The sequence below is a fragment of the Aulonocara stuartgranti genome (genome assembly GCF_965226115.1).
Source record: "Aulonocara stuartgranti genome assembly, chromosome: 22".
In the NCBI taxonomy this organism is placed as follows: Eukaryota; Metazoa; Chordata; class Actinopteri; order Cichliformes; family Cichlidae; genus Aulonocara; species Aulonocara stuartgranti.
This window is the reverse complement of record NC_138957.1, coordinates 23,089,579-23,105,468: the sequence shown is the minus strand read 5'-3', so window position 1 is coordinate 23,105,468 and position 15,890 is coordinate 23,089,579. Positions and strand designations below refer to the sequence as shown.

Genomic DNA, 15,890 nt, shown 5'->3' with positions numbered 1-15,890 from the left:
CATAGAATTGTTTTGAAATGTATATTTACATTGTTTTAATGAACCTTTCATTGCATAAAAGCTTTGTTTTGATTTGATTTGGATTTAAAAAAAATGCATATGAGCCTCACAGATAGCATACAGCATTTTGTATGTTTGCCTCACAGAGGTCAACTAGTAAAATAAGCACTTCAAAACACTCTTACGAATGGACTACAATATCATATTTAGCTCATATTCAACGTTAATAGGACGTTTTTTCAGATTTTTCTGCATTTTATGGTTTCGTGTGTTGGCTCTGTTATTACTGAGGTTCCAGTTGTTGGGGACGTGCTGTACTAGACTCCGTTATGTTGAAATAACAGTTCCCAACAAAAATGCAATCCAGTTTATCTCCCCAGGAAACTACAAACACACAAATAAACATTTGTAACCATCAGTTTTTACCCACATTTTAATACACAATGCTGTAACATGAACAGAGTCAAAGTATTGTGTATTAGTGATGGTCCTGTTTTTATGCATGCTAGGTCATTGGAAAAAATTCTTTGTGGACACTTCATTATACCCCCTGTACTTTCCTTACTACACAAGCCAAAATATTTGTTATTAAACATATGAGTCTAAAAATACATGACAGTGCCAAACACAGATATTACAAAGTGTGATTCATGGTTAAGCTGTTTTCTTGGGTTGTATTAGACTTTTATCTAGTTGGAAAAATGGGCTCCTGCACTTTACTGATGTACAATAGTAGTAAGAAACAAACAAACAAACAAACAAAACACAGGTTTATGATCTAAATAGATTTTTATAGAGCCACAATATGATATACGCACTGCATGTATAGTGCAAGACTGTTATAATGACGGTGCTTGACAGTGTTACCACAGACAGGTGCAAGCAGTCACCTGTCTGAGCACAAACTACACGCACGTCCAACTCTGTTGCTGAGCAATTGCTCAAAGATATAATATATACGACTAAAAGCAGGTTGTATATGACAAGCCTGGTTTGATGCAGATGTAGAGCATTTAATGAAAACATCATCCTAAAATTAAAATTATAATGGAATGAGTTTGATTTAGAGTGTTTATAAAATGGAGCAGCAGGAACAATCCTGGGACAGGTTTGTCTGCTTGCAATAAGAAAAATGTAAGAAATGTTTACAGTAAATTCATAAATCAATCAATTCAGCATCAGAATAAAGATTACACCACCATGGATGGAGGATGTTCCTATGAACAGCTTTGCACATCACTGTCTACACGTTTACCTCCATAAGGTGTTGTGTTACTGGTGTTGCTTCAACCTTCATGTTGTGCAGGTTGGGGGATCAGATGTCCCTCTATAAGGGGGACTGCACAGCATTTTTATGCTTTCCCCCCTCTCCCACATCTTGAACCAATGTCCCACATTTTACAGGCTCTGCAGGACATCCACCTTTCTAAACACTGGATTTTCCTCAGTACATATAAAGTTGGTGCTTTTATCATGAACAAATATATCATTCTGTGCAATATAGTGGAAAATACCACAAAGCAGATGACAGATATACTGAGAAATAGAGTTATTTTTCAGTTTCACATAAGAGAAAAAATGGTGTGAAGCGACACAGTATATTTGTGTGATATTTGGCTAAAGATTCATAAATTGTCAGCTAGTGCTCCAAAAAGACCTATGGATACATCCTTACTCAAACCTATAGACTGTTACCAGACAGAAGCGCAGCTGAAATAACAAGGGGGAGTGAAAACTTCCCTTTATTCTTATTGTGTTTACCTAGCAAGAGTTGAAAAGTCCGACATGCGGCTTATTGTGATCTAGTCACCCTGTGTGCATGTCTGGTATGGCTACTCAGCAGCCATACATTACAGGGAATGAAAAAATCTTTTCAATTTGTTATTGTTGCAATTGCATTCTCTTAATAAAACCCAGTATCTACAGTGCAGGCTCTCCTACTGAAGGTTTTTGAGATACCTACAAAAAATGTCCAGTTCACCAGCGGTTTAATGCTCTAAAGATTTATTTCAGTCCTTCATGTTGGAGTCTCAGATGTTAACACATGGCAGTACAGCACTTTAAAGATGTTACGTGGACTCTGCTGACTCCATTGCTTCTTCTGGCACATTGGTAAGTGGCAGGAAGTCACGAGGAAAGGTGTACTCAGTCATGTTGCAAAGTCCGGACACCACACAGCAGCTCAAGGCGCTGCGGAAAATCTCCATGTCGCACGCCTCATACCACTCATTGGTTAAAGTGTCGTAGTACTCAACGTTCGAAGTGGTGGTGAAGCCGTTGAAACCCCCGACGACAAAGAGGCGATCGTCAATTACCTCAATGCCAAAGTTGCTGCGGGGGGTCAGCATAGAGGACACGAGGTTCCACGTATTGGAATGTGGGTTGTAAGCCTCAGCGGTGCGCAGACGGTTGTTTCCATCGAAGCCACCAACCTAAAAGTAAATACGTGGGTCAAATGATTGAATGTAAGTGTAACCAGCTTCACCGTACCCCTGTAAGAAAATGTACCTGCTATATGTCTTTAGCTGTTTTTGCACAGATACTCCAGAAAATGACTGAAGAATTAAGTTGCAATACTGTCCAAAGTTTCCCTTAATATGTAGCAGATACAAGGAGATTGTTTACCTTAGGTGTGATCTGACTACTTGAAATACTCTGATTGGTTTAGAGTTTTACCTGGATAAAGCGAACAGCTACCTGACATATTCTCATGCTGTTATATGGAGTTTACACATAAAAATTGTTTAAAAAAGGCCCATTAATGTCCCAGTATTTGCATCCTCACAGGCCCACATTTGTTGGGAATGTCTAGAAAAGATCAGGGTGCAGTGGTGTGTGAAAATGACTTCTGAATTAAAAGGAGAAAGTAAAATAAAGTAGAAGCCAGCTGTTGAGGAAGTCTGTATGAGACCTTTTTTCACTCAAGCCTCAACTACAGCTATTAAAGCACTGTTGTCTATCACACCACGCTATTATCAACAAAGATGAATAGCCCTCGACAAAAAGTATTTGTGTTTTCAGTATAAATGTCTTCACAGCTCTTTTGCCTTTAGTCCAAAAAGGAACATTGAGTTCCAGTCCTTTCTTCCTATAACAGATTAAAGTAGCCCTGACAGGCCTTGGGGCCTAAAAGCCTGATCAAAGACCCTGAGGTCAGCACCAGGGTAAGGTCACTGCATTCTGCTGATAATAACTTTTCCTTTATTTGAATAGAGACTTAGTCTGAATAGAAAATAAATACTAAACGGTAGCTAGCTAAATAAAGAAGGGTGTCTCAGAAGGTGAGACTAAAATCTTTGCTTTTTACCAAAGGGTGCAGCTGCAAAACAACTAAATAAGTGGTTTTAAGGCAAATAGCAAGATAAAATTTACAGCTAAAATGCCTACCGTCCCCAGAGGATGAGTTCTAATCACTTGGCTTATTCCCTCATTTTTCTAAAGGTGTTGCAGGATGAGTTTGAAATTGTCTCTAACATATGTCCTCTATGGAACGATGAGGATGACAATGTTGGTTTTGAATAAGTATTTCTGTTGTACTGAGTGAAATGTGAAATCATCAGTGAAATCATTAAAGACACAACATTTTGGTAATGAGGCACATGAAAAAAAATGAGGCAGAAACATTAATCGGTTAAATTAATACATAGAATGAGTAAGAATGCCTTCTCTGAACCTGTGGTCAGGATAGGAATCTGATCATTGATAAATACAAAACAAAGTTAACAAAATTCTGTGTCAGCCAAATCTGTGTTAAGCCTTGCTGATCGAAGCACATTACAGATTTGATTTGTATGTTACGTGAGTGTCAGCACTACTTTGTGGTCTTACTGCAAAGACATGATCCGCATATGCAATGACACCTATCCCGCTGCGGCGGCTGTTCATGGGACTGATCATCGTCCACTGGTTGCTCTCTGGGTTGTAATATTCAGCTGTCTGCAGACACTCGTTGCCATTGAATCCACCACAAATGTAAATCTGAAAACAAAAAAGGGACATTAAATATCTTTACATTTCTTAGATTTCAGTTGGAAACAATGTTACCTGTAAGTGAAATGTTTCCACATCATTTGTGAAGTAAGACCGATACTCAGTACCCAAGTGTCCAACTGAAAAATACAAATGTGTAATAACAAATGTGTGTGTTTTACAATTACCTGTCATAAAAACATGTTTATGCACCCAAATTTTACCTGAGTATGTGGGACTTCTTTCAGTCAGAAACCCAGAAATGAATCAAACATAACATTCAATCAATAAGGCTAATTTTTCTGTTCAGGAATGCAGATAAATAATTGTAATCTGGGATCATAATATAATAAAATAATGATGTGTTTTACTATTTTTTTAATATCTGTTATATTTTAGTTGACAAGTCAACTCAACTAAAGTACTGTACATAAATGCAAAGATGCACTTGTGATCAGTTAGAAACAAAATAGATATATATTAGTATATTTTTCAACTTTTTAAACTATACTTTTGAATTTGAAAACATGAACATAGAAACCAGTTTGTGACCTATCTTGCACCTCGCTTCACTGTAAAAATGTGTATTCCCTGACTGGTTGGCAAGTGTTTGCTGGAGGTTGATGGCTGTCACTACTGTGAAATTGTAACCAGGAAGGTGTTGCACCACAAGCCTCCCTGTGTTTCCTTTGGTCGTAAGCAGACTGTTGAGGTTTGCATGGAGTACTCTGACTTGTCTGCAAATACTCACAAACTATTTGCTGTAGAAATCTGTAGAGTCTTTCATACAATCACTGCCTAACCAGCTGAGGAGTACACATTTTTCCCTAGCTACTGGTTGTTACCAAAGGTTGCTGACAGGTCTCTAGGCCTGTGTGCCTGAGACCCTACTCTATTTCTCTGCTACTCTTTTACTTCACCCACCCGGTTGTTAAGTGTTGTGCAGCTGGCGTCGCTCCTCTGTTCGTGCATCGGTGCAATAAGACTCCACTGGTTGATTTCAGGTTGATAGCGCTCTGCACTGCTGAGTCGTACATGCCCGTCGTAGCCTCCCAGGGCATAGATGAACCCGTTCAACACAGTCACACTCACATAGCAGCGGCGGAAGTGCATGGGCCCCACCTCATTACAGGCGCGAGTGGTCAGGTCAAACCTACGGACGCTGCTGAAATGCTCCACCCTGTCGAAGCCACCAATGAAGTAGACGTACCCGTTGAGGAAGGCGGCTCCATGATAAGCACGAGGACACTCGAGGTTGTTCGTTACGTTTACCCAGCGGTTAGCCCGGCAATCGTAGGCCTCGATGCCGTTAGTTGGATCACCACCACTCCACCCCCCAATGGCCAGCAGGATGGAATGAGGCAGGCGGGGACGAGCAAGAGGGTGACACAAGCCAGACATGAAGGGTCTGCTTCCTAGACCATGTATGTCTAAGATGACATTACTTATCATGGACACGCACTCAGAATTGGCCCCCACCAGCTCACTAGACAGCAAATTGTCCTTTAGGTAGTCAGACGTCATCAATCCCAGTCGGACCTATAGAGAGATGACAGAAGAGAATATGACTATGAATTTCAACTACATCAGTTTTAGTAAACTCAAGCTTCTTTAGGATAATGCTCCTAATGTTGTTTAATTTTCTTATTGCTAGCAAGAGAGCGACCAAAGTCAGACACCATTAGTCTTTTCGTCAGCAGGGACAGTTTTTAGTCATAGCCCTAGCAACTATACTTAATAAATATAATTTATTCTATAGCATGTGTGTAGAGATCTGATACGGTTTTAATGCTCTTGAAGAGAATTTCTTAAATGTGGTTTGGCTACAGCTGAAAAGAGCAACATCTTGAGATATTAAAGCATCCTTATACCCAGATGGATCGACTCAATCTATGACTTAAATGCTGAAGATTTAAGTCCAAACTAAATGTAGTAATGAAAGTTTATAGACCTTGGGCAACAGAGCGGTGAGGTGTTGTTTCCGTTCTGCAGGTACATGGCTAATCCACTTTGTAAGCACTTCATACACAGTGGTCTCCAACTGCACATTGAGGTCGTCTCTATCAAGGATGTCAGCAAGTTCCTCCACAGTTAGCTGCAGGAACTCCTCCTCAAGAACAACCTGCTTAAAGTTATTGATGATGTAGTGGTAGGCCTTGGCGCGTAGTTCGGGTGATAAGCATACTTTTGTGAACTGCCAAATGCCAACGCAGTTCTCTGGGCACAGTTGCTCCCCGAGGAAGTCAGAGCAGAGTTTCACAATGTCCATTGCATTGAATTGATCAGCTGCCATGAGAAGTTCCACTACATTTTCCTCCGTTATGGAAACTGAGCCGGTGTATGCAAAGTCAATGATGAGTGCCATCATCTCAGGAGACACGCCAGGTATGTTGAAGACCTGTTTGTCTGGGTTGCTCCAGCGGCTGAAAAGAGCCCTGAGGGTAGAGATGGAGACAGAGTAGAGAATATTAAAAGGTGTGGAGGCAACAAGATAATAAACTATGTCATGCACAAGCAAGATAAATATATAAAATCTGTTGACAGGAATGGAAATGATTTCCTAATTACATGTGTTGCTATGTGATTACTGTGATAGTCTTGTAATGTCTAGTCCATATTGCCATAGAGTATATAACTCCAAAACAGAGTTTGTACATGTTTAGTGCGCTTGATTGTTGGGTTTTCAATGTCTTTATTACATTGGCACCATGTTTATGAAGTTTTTGCCAAACACAATGCAGTCCCACACCACGACAGAGCCTCCACCGTGTTTTAAAGTTAACTCTAGACACTCACTGTTGTACCTCTATGACAAATGTTGAAATCAACTCCATAAGGCCAGTTTGCTCTGATCTTTAGTCTAGTTATTGCATAATTTGGCATACCTCAGTCTGTTTCCTTTCCTTATGGAAGTTCCAGTGCATGTTGCTTAATTACAGTCTCTGTTTTCCTTCCACAACCATTTCTGATGAGGTTTCATGATAAGTAGATGGATTAAATGGTTTTGTGTCAGGAATTTGCGGGACTTCTTAAGGACATGACTTTCAGATACTGTTCATCTGCTGTAGATCATTACTTTTTTATGTGTGCTACTCCTTGTTTTGTCTTTAACGCTGGTTCTTCACTAAGTTGTGTGTTATGTGTAGAAACAATAATGGTTCATCCTTCGAGTTATGGTAGGTGTCCTTTTTATGCTTGAATGATTCATAGATCAGCATTAAATGGCTTAACAAACAAATAAACAAATGAACAAAAACTCATCTATAAACTTTTGCTCAGCGTATGACTTTATAACAGAGTTCAATCTTTTTAGTATCAGTAAGCCTGGTGTGTTTTATTGGGTTGATAAGAGTGCATCAAAATGTTGTAACTTAATAAAACACATAAATTAGACTTCAGTTCAACACAGTCTGAATTTAGTTCATATAATAACCAAGTGATTCACAGTGCTTTTTAAATGGCACATTTACTGAAGTGGAATCTCTGTGAAGGTAAAGATGAAATCTGCAAATGTTTGCATTATGTTTTGGGTGTATCTGTCAGTTGACCGTGACAAAGTCTTTCTATCACAAAAGTTTTATGATTCAACCCGTTCCTTTTTGTTGGCACTGTTTCACAGACTAAGTACATGAATTACATTTTTCACAGGTATAAACCAGTCAACTGTCCTTCACATTATCAGGTAAGCAACTCACCTGAAGTACGGCGTACAGTTACACAGGATGACCCTGTGGACCGGAAATTCAACATCCTCCACTTTGATGATTGCATCACAAAATTGTCCCTCCGAACGGAGTTCATTATACACTGAGCTCGACTTGTATGGCGGCTGGCCTTCTTCACTCATCTTGAGTTTTGTGACTGTTTTTCTTAGTTTTTTTGTCTGAAGTTTGTCTTGAAGTGTTCAGATCACAAAATCAAATCTAACTGTGGAATTTGGGGAATGGAGCCTATGACATCATCATGACTTGGCAACAGTTGCCCCATAGAATTGTTTTGAAATGTATATTTACATTGTTTTAATGAACCTTTCATTGCATAAAAGCTTTGTTTTGATTTGATTTGGATTTTAAAAAATGCATATGAGCCTCACAGATAGCATACAGCATTTTGTATGTTTGCCTCACAGAGGTCAACTAGTAAAATAAGCACTTCAAAACACTCTTACGAATGGACTACAATATCATATTTAGCTCATATTCAACGTTAATAGGACGTTTTTTCAGATTTTTCTGCATTTTATGGTTTCGTGTGTTGGCTCTGTTATTACTGAGGTTCCAGTTGTTGGGGACGTGCTGTACTAGACTCCGTCATGTTGAAATAACAGTTCCCAACAAAAATGCAATCCAGTTTATCTCCCCAGGAAACTACAAACACACAAATAAACATTTGTAACCATCAGTTTTTACCCACATTTTAATACACAATGCTGTAACATGAACAGAGTCAAAGTATTGTGTATTAGTGATGGTCCTGTTTTTATGCATGCTAGGTCATTGGAAAAAATTCTTTGTGGACACTTCATTATACCCCCTGTACTTTCCTTACTACACAAGCCAAAATATTTGTTATTAAACATATGAGTCTAAAAATACATGACAGTGCCAAACACAGATATTACAAAGTGTGATTCATGGTTAAGCTGTTTTCTTGGGTTGTATTAGACTTTTATCTAGTTGGAAAAATGGGCTCCTGCACTTTACTGATGTACAATAGTAGTAAGAAACAAACAAACAAACAAACAAAACACAGGTTTATGATCTAAATAGATTTTTATAGAGCCACAATATGATATACGCACTGCATGTATAGTGCAAGACTGTTATAATGACGGTGCTTGACAGTGTTACCACAGACAGGTGCAAGCAGTCACCTGTCTGAGCACAAACTGCACGCACGTCCAACTCTGTTGCTGAGCAATTGCTCAAAGATATAATATATACGACTAAAAGCAGGTTGTATATGACAAGCCTGGTTTGATGCAGATGTAGAGCATTTAATGAAAACATCATCCTAAAATTAAAATTATAATGGAATGAGTTTGATTTAGATCCTGGGACAGGTTTGTCTGCTTGCAATAAGAAAAATGTAAGAAATGTTTACAGTAAATTCATAAATCAATCAATTCAGCATCAGAATAAAGATGATACCACCATGGATGGAGGATGTTCCTATGAACAGCTTTGCACATCACTGTCTACACGTTTACCTCCATAAGGTGTTGTGTTACTGGTGTTGCTTCAACCTTCATGTTGTGCAGGTTGGGGGATCAGATGTCCCTCTATAAGGGGGACTGCACAGCATTTTTATGCTTTCCCCCCTCTCCCACATCTTGAACCAATGTCCCACATTTTACAGGCTCTGCAGGACATCCACCTTTCTAAACACTGGATTTTCCTCAGTACATATAAAGTTGGTGCTTTTATCATGAACAAATATATCATTCTGTGCAATATAGTGGAAAATACCACAAAGCAGATGACAGATATACTGAGAAATAGAGTTATTTTTCAGTTTCACATAAGAGAAAAAATGGTGTGAAGCGACACAGTATATTTGTGTGATATTTGGCTAAAGATTCATAAATTGTCAGCTAGTGCTCCAAAAAGACCTATGGATACATCCTTACTCAAACCTATAGACTGTTACCAGACAGAAGCGCAGCTGAAATAACAAGGGGGAGTGAAAACTTCCCTTTATTCTTATTGTGTTTACCTAGCAAGAGTTGAAAAGTCTGACATGCGGCTTATTGTGATCTAGTCACCCTGTGTGCATGTCTGGTATGGCTACTCAGCAGCCATACATTACAGGGAATGAAAAAATCTTTTCAATTTGTTATTGTTGCAATTGCATTCTCTTAATAAAACCCAGTATCTACAGTGCAGGCTCTCCTACTGGAAGTTTTTGAGATACCTACAAAAAATGTCCAGTTCACCAGCAGTTTAATGCTCTAAAGATTTATTTCAGTCCTTCATGTTGGAGACTCAGATGTTAACACATGGCAGTACAGCACTTTAAAGATGTTATGTGGACTCTGCTGACTCCATTGCTTCTTCTGGCACATTGGCAAGTGGCAGGAAGTCACGAGGAAAGGTGTACTCAGTCATGTTGCAAAGTCCGGACACCACACAGCAGCTCAAGGCGCTGCGGAAAATCTCCATGTCGCACGCCTCATACCACTCATTGGTTAAAGTGTCGTAGTACTCAACGTTCGAAGTGGTGGTGAAGCCGTTGAAACCCCCGACGACAAAGAGGCGATCGTCAATTACCTCAATGCCAAAGTTGCTGCGGGAGGTCAGCATAGAGGACACGAGGTTCCACGTATTGGAATGTGGGTTGTAAGCCTCAGCGGTGCGCAGACGGTTGTTTCCATCGAAGCCACCAACCTAAAAGTAAATACGTGGGTCAAATGATTGAATGTAAGTGTAACCAGCTTCACCGTATCCCTGTAAGAAAATGTACCTGCTATATGTCTTTAGCTGTTTTTGCACAGATACTCCAGAAAATGACTGAAGAATTAAGTTGCAATACTGTCCAAAGTTTCCCTTAATATGTAGCAGATACAAGGAGATTGTTTACCTTAGGTGTGATCTGACTACTGGAAATACTCTGATTGGTTTAGGGTTTTACCTGGATAAAGCGAACACCTGACATATTCTCATGCTGTTATATGGAGTTTACACATAAAAATTGTTTAAAAAAGGCCCATTAACGTCCCAGTATTTGCATCCTCACAGGCCCACATTTGTTGGGAATGTCTAGAAAAGATCAGGGTGCAGTGGTGTGTGAAAATGACTTCTGGGTTAAGAGGAGAAAGTAAAATAAAGTAGAAGCCAGCTGTTGTGGAAGTCTGTGAGACCTTTTTTCACTCAAGCCTCAACTACAGCTATTAAAGCACTGTTGTCTATCACACCACGCTATTATCAACAAAGATGAATAGCCCTCGACAAAAAGTATTTGTGTTTTCAGTATAAATGTCTTCACAGCTCTTTTGCCTTTAGTCCAAAAAGGAACATTGAGTTCCAGTCCTTTCTTCCTATAACAGATTAAAGTAGCCCTGACAGGCCTTGGGGCCTAAAAGCCTGATCAAAGACCCTGAGGTCAGCACCAGGGTAAGGTCACTGCATTCTGCTGATAATAACTTTTCCTTTATTTGAATAGAGACTTAGTCTGAATAGAAAATAAATACTAAACGGTAGCTAGCTAAATAAAGAAGGGTGTCTCAGAAGGTGAGACTAAAATCTTTGCTTTTTACCAAAGGGTGCAGCTGCAAAACAACTAAATAAGTGGTTTTAAGGCAAATAGCAAGATAAAATTTATAGCTAAAATGCCTACCGTCCCCAGAGGATGAGTTCTAATCACTTGGCTTATTCCCTCATTTTTCTAAAGGTGTTGCAGGATGAGTTTGAAATTGTCTCTAACATATGTCCTCTATGGAACGATGAGGATGACAATGTTGGTTTTGAATAAGTATTTCTGTTGTACTGAGTGAAATGTGAAATCATCAGTGAAATCATTAAAGACACAACATTCTGGGAATGAGGCACATGAAAAAAAAAATGAGGCAGAAACATTAATCGGTTAAATTAATACATAGAATGAGTAAGAATGCCTTCTCTGAACCTGTGGTCAGGATAGGAATCTGATCATTGATAAATACAAAACAAAGTTAACAAAATTCTGTGTCAGCCAAATCTGTGTTAAGCCTTGCTGATCGAAGCACATTACAGATTTGATTTGTATGTTACGTGAGTGTCAGCACTACTTTGTGGTCTTACTGCAAAGACATGATCCGCATATGCAATGACACCTATCCCGCTGCGGCGGCTGTTCATGGGACTGATCATCGTCCACTGGTTGCTCTCTGGGTTGTAATATTCAGCTGTCTGCAGACACTCGTTGCCATTGAATCCACCACAAATGTAAATCTGAAAACAAAAAAGGGACATTAAATATCTTTACATTTCTTAGATTTCAGTTGGAAACAATGTTACCTGTAAGTGAAATGTTTCCACATCATTTGTGAAGTAAGACCGATACTCAGTACCCAAGTGTCCAACTGAAAAATACAAATGTGTAATAACAAATGTGTGTGTTTTACAATTACCTGTCATAAAAACATGTTTATGCACCCAAATTTTACCTGAGTATGTGGGACTTCTTTCAGTCAGAAAGCCAGAAATGAATCAAACATAACATTCAATCAATAAGGCTAATTTTTCTGTTCAGGAATGCAGATAAATAATTGTAATCTGGGATCTTAATATAATAAAATATTGATGTGTTTTACTATTTTTTTAATATCTGTTATATTTTAGTTGACAAGTCAACTCAACTAAAGTACTGTACATAAATGCAAAGATGCACTTGTGATCAGTTAGAAACAAAATAGATATATATTAGTATATTTTTCAACTTTTTAAACTATACTTTTAAATTTGAAAACATGAACATAGAAACCAGTTTGTGACCTATCTTGCAACTCGCTTCACTGTAAAAATGTGTATTCCCTGACTGGTTGGCAAGTGGTTGCTGGAGGTTGATGGCTGTCACTACTGTGAAATTGTAACCAGGAAGGTGTTGCACCACAAGCCTCCCTGTGTTTCCTTTGGTCGTAAGCAGACTGTTGAGGTTTGCATGGAGTACTCTGACTTGTCTGCAAATACTCACAAACTATTTGCTGTAGAAATCTGTAGAGTCTTTCATACAATCACTGCCTAACCAGCTGAGGAGTACACATTTTTCCCTAGCTACTGGTTGTTACCAAAGGTTGCTGACAGGTCTCTAGGCCTGTGTGCCTGAGACCCTACTCTATTTCTCTGCTACTCTTTTACTTCACCCACCCGGTTGTTAAGTGTTGTGCAGCTGGCGTCACTCCTCTGTTCGTGCATCGGTGCAATAAGACTCCACTGGTTGATTTCAGGTTGATAGCGCTCTGCACTGCTGAGTCGTACATGCCCGTCGTAGCCTCCCAGGGCATAGATGAACCCGTTCAACACAGTCACACTCACATAGCAGCGGCGGAAGTGCATGGGCCCCACCTCATTACAGGCGCGAGTGGTCAGGTCAAACCTACGGACGCTGCTGAAATACTCCACCCTGTCGAAGCCACCAATGAAGTAGACGTACCCGTTGAGGAAGGCGGCTCCATGATAAGCACGAGGACACTCGAGGTTGTTCGTTACGTTTACCCAGTGGTTAGCCCGGCAATCGTAGGCCTCGATGCCGTTAGTTGGATCACCACCACTCCACCCCCCAATGGCCAGCAGGATGGAATGAGGCAGGCGGGGACGAGCAAGAGGGTGACACAAGCCAGACATGAAGGGTCTGCTTCCTAGACCATGTATGTCTAAGATGACATTACTTATCATGGACACGCACTCAGAATTGGCCCCCACCAGCTCACTAGACAGCAAATTGTCCTTTAGGTAGTCAGACGTCATCAATCCCAGTCGGACCTACAGAGAGATGACAGAAGAGAATATGACTATGAATTTCAACTACATCAGTTTTAGTAAACTCAAGCTTCTTTAGGATAATGCTCCTAATGTTGTTTAATTTTCTTATTGCTAGCAAGAGAGCGACCAAAGTCAGACACCATTAGTCTTTTCGTCAGCAGGGACAGTTTTTAGTCATAGCCCTAGCAACTATACTTAATAAATATAATTTATTCTATAGCATGTGTGTAGAGATCTGATACGGTTTTAATGCTCTTGAAGAGAATTTCTTAAATGTGGTTTGGCTACAGCTGAAAAGAGCAACATCTTGAGATATTAAAGCATCCTTATACCCAGATGGATCGACTCAATCTATGACTTAAATGCTGAAGATTTAAGTCCAAACTAAATGTAGTAATGAAAGTTTATAGACCTTGGGCAACAGAGCGGTGAGGTGTTGTTTCCGTTCTGCAGGTACATGGCTAATCCACTTTGTAAGCACTTCATACACAGTGGTCTCCAACTGCACATTGAGGTCGTCTCTATCAAGGATGTCAGCAAGTTCCTCCACAGTTAGCTGCAGGAACTCCTCCTCAAGAACAACCTGCTTAAAGTTACTGATGATGTAGTGGTAGGCCTTGGCGCGTAGTTCGGGTGATAAGCATACTTTTGTGAACTGCCAAATGCCAACGCAGTTCTCTGGGCACAGTTGCTCCCCGAGGAAGTCAGAGCAGAGTTTCACAATGTCCATTGCATTGAATTGATCAGCTGCCATGAGAAGTTCCACTACATTTTCCTCCGTTATGGAAACTGAGCCAGTGTATGCAAAGTCAATGATGAGTGCCATCATCTCAGGAGACACGCCAGGTATGTTGAAGACCTGTTTGTCTGGGTTGCTCCAGCGGCTGAAAAGAGCCCTGAGGGTAGAGATGGAGACAGAGTAGAGAATATTAAAAGGTGTGGAGGCAACAAGATAATAAACTATGTCATGCACAAGCAAGATAAATATATAAAATCTGTTGACAGGAATGGAAATGATTTCCTAATTACATGTGTTGCTATGTGATTACTGTGATAGTCTTGTAATGTCTAGTCCATATTGCCATAGAGTATATAACTCCAAAACAGAGTTTGTACATGTTTAGTGCGCTTGATTGTTGGGTTTTCAATGTCTTTATTACATTGGCACCATGTTTATGAAGCTTTTGCCAAACACAATGCAGTCCCACACCACGACAGAGCCTCCACCGTGTTTTAAAGTTAACTCTAGACACTCACTGTTGTACCTCTATGACAAATGTTGAAATCAACTCCATAAGGCCAGTTTGCTCTGATCTTTAGTCTAGTAATTGCATAATTTGGCATACCTCAGTCTGTTTCCTTTCCTTATGGAAGTTCCAGTGCATGTTGCTTAATTACAGTCGCTGTTTTCCTTCCACAACCATTTCTGATGAGGTTTCATGATAAGTAGATGGATTAAATGGTTTTGTGTCAGGAATTTGCTGGACTTCTTAAGGACATGACTTTCGGATACTGTTCATCTGCTGTAGATCATTACTTTTTTATGTGTGCTACTCCTTGTTTTGTCTTTAACGCTGGTTCTTCACTAAGTTGTGTGTTATGTGTAGAAACAATAATGGTTCATCCTTCGAGTTATGGTAGGTGTCCTTTTTATGCTTGAATGATTCATAGATCAGCATTAAATGGCTTAACAAACAAATAAACAAATGAACAAAAACTCATCTATAAACTTTTGCTCAGCGTATGACTTTATAACAGAGTTCAATCTTTTTAGTATCAGTAAGCCTGGTGTGTTTTATTGGGTTGATAAGAGTGCATCAAAATGTTGTAACTTAATAAAACACATAAATTAGACTTCAGTTCAACACAGTCTGAATTTAGTTCATATAATCACCAAGTGATTCACAGTGCTTTTTAAATGGCACATTTACTGAAGTGGAATCTCTGTGAAGGTAAAGATGAAATCTGCAAATGTTTGCATTATGTTTTGGGTGTATCTGTCAGTTGACCGTGACAAAGTCTTTCTATCACAAAAGTTTTATGATTCAACCTGTTCCCTTTTGTTGGCACTGTTTCACAGACTAAGTACATGAATTACATTTTTCACAGGTATAAACCAGTCAACTGTCCTTCACATTATCAGGTAAGCAACTCACCTGAAGTACGGCGTACAGTTACACAGGATGACCCTGTGGACCGGAAATTCAACATCCTCCACTTTGATGATTGCATCACAAAATTGTCCCTCCGAACGGAGTTCATTATACACTGAGCTCGACTTGTATGGCGGCTGGCCTTCTTCACTCATCTTGACTTTTGTGACTGTTTTTCTTAGTTTTTTTGTCTGAAGTTTGTCTTGAAGTGTTCAGATCACAAAATCAAACCTAACTGTGGAATTTGGGGAATGGAGCCTATGACATCATCATGACTTGGCAACAGTTGCCCCATAGAATTGTTTTGAAA

At 39.6% G+C, this 15,890-nt stretch overlaps 2 protein-coding genes across 2 annotated transcripts; both read right to left on the bottom strand.

Moving 5' to 3' along the window:
- Positions 1 to 2,069: 2,069 nt before the first annotated feature.
- LOC309698453 (kelch-like protein 10) lies at positions 2,070 to 7,843 on the bottom strand (the record flags this gene model as incomplete). The annotated part of the gene is made up of 5 exons (XM_082520900.1): positions 7,665 to 7,843; positions 5,921 to 6,404; positions 4,894 to 5,508; positions 3,829 to 3,978; positions 2,070 to 2,432 (listed from the first exon to the last, which is right to left on the bottom strand). The coding sequence occupies exons 1-5, from the start codon at positions 7,814 to 7,816 to the stop codon at positions 2,070 to 2,072; spliced, it is 1,764 nt and encodes a 587-aa protein (XP_082377026.1). The 5' UTR covers positions 7,817 to 7,843.
- A 2,149-nt stretch (positions 7,844 to 9,992) lies between these two features.
- On the bottom strand, positions 9,993 to 15,735 carry LOC309698313 (kelch-like protein 10; the record flags this gene model as incomplete). The annotated part of the gene is made up of 5 exons (XM_082520642.1): positions 9,993 to 10,355; positions 11,748 to 11,897; positions 12,813 to 13,427; positions 13,840 to 14,323; positions 15,584 to 15,735. The coding sequence occupies 5 exons, from the start codon at positions 15,733 to 15,735 to the stop codon at positions 9,993 to 9,995; spliced, it is 1,764 nt and encodes a 587-aa protein (XP_082376768.1).
- Positions 15,736 to 15,890: the final 155 nt, after the last annotated feature.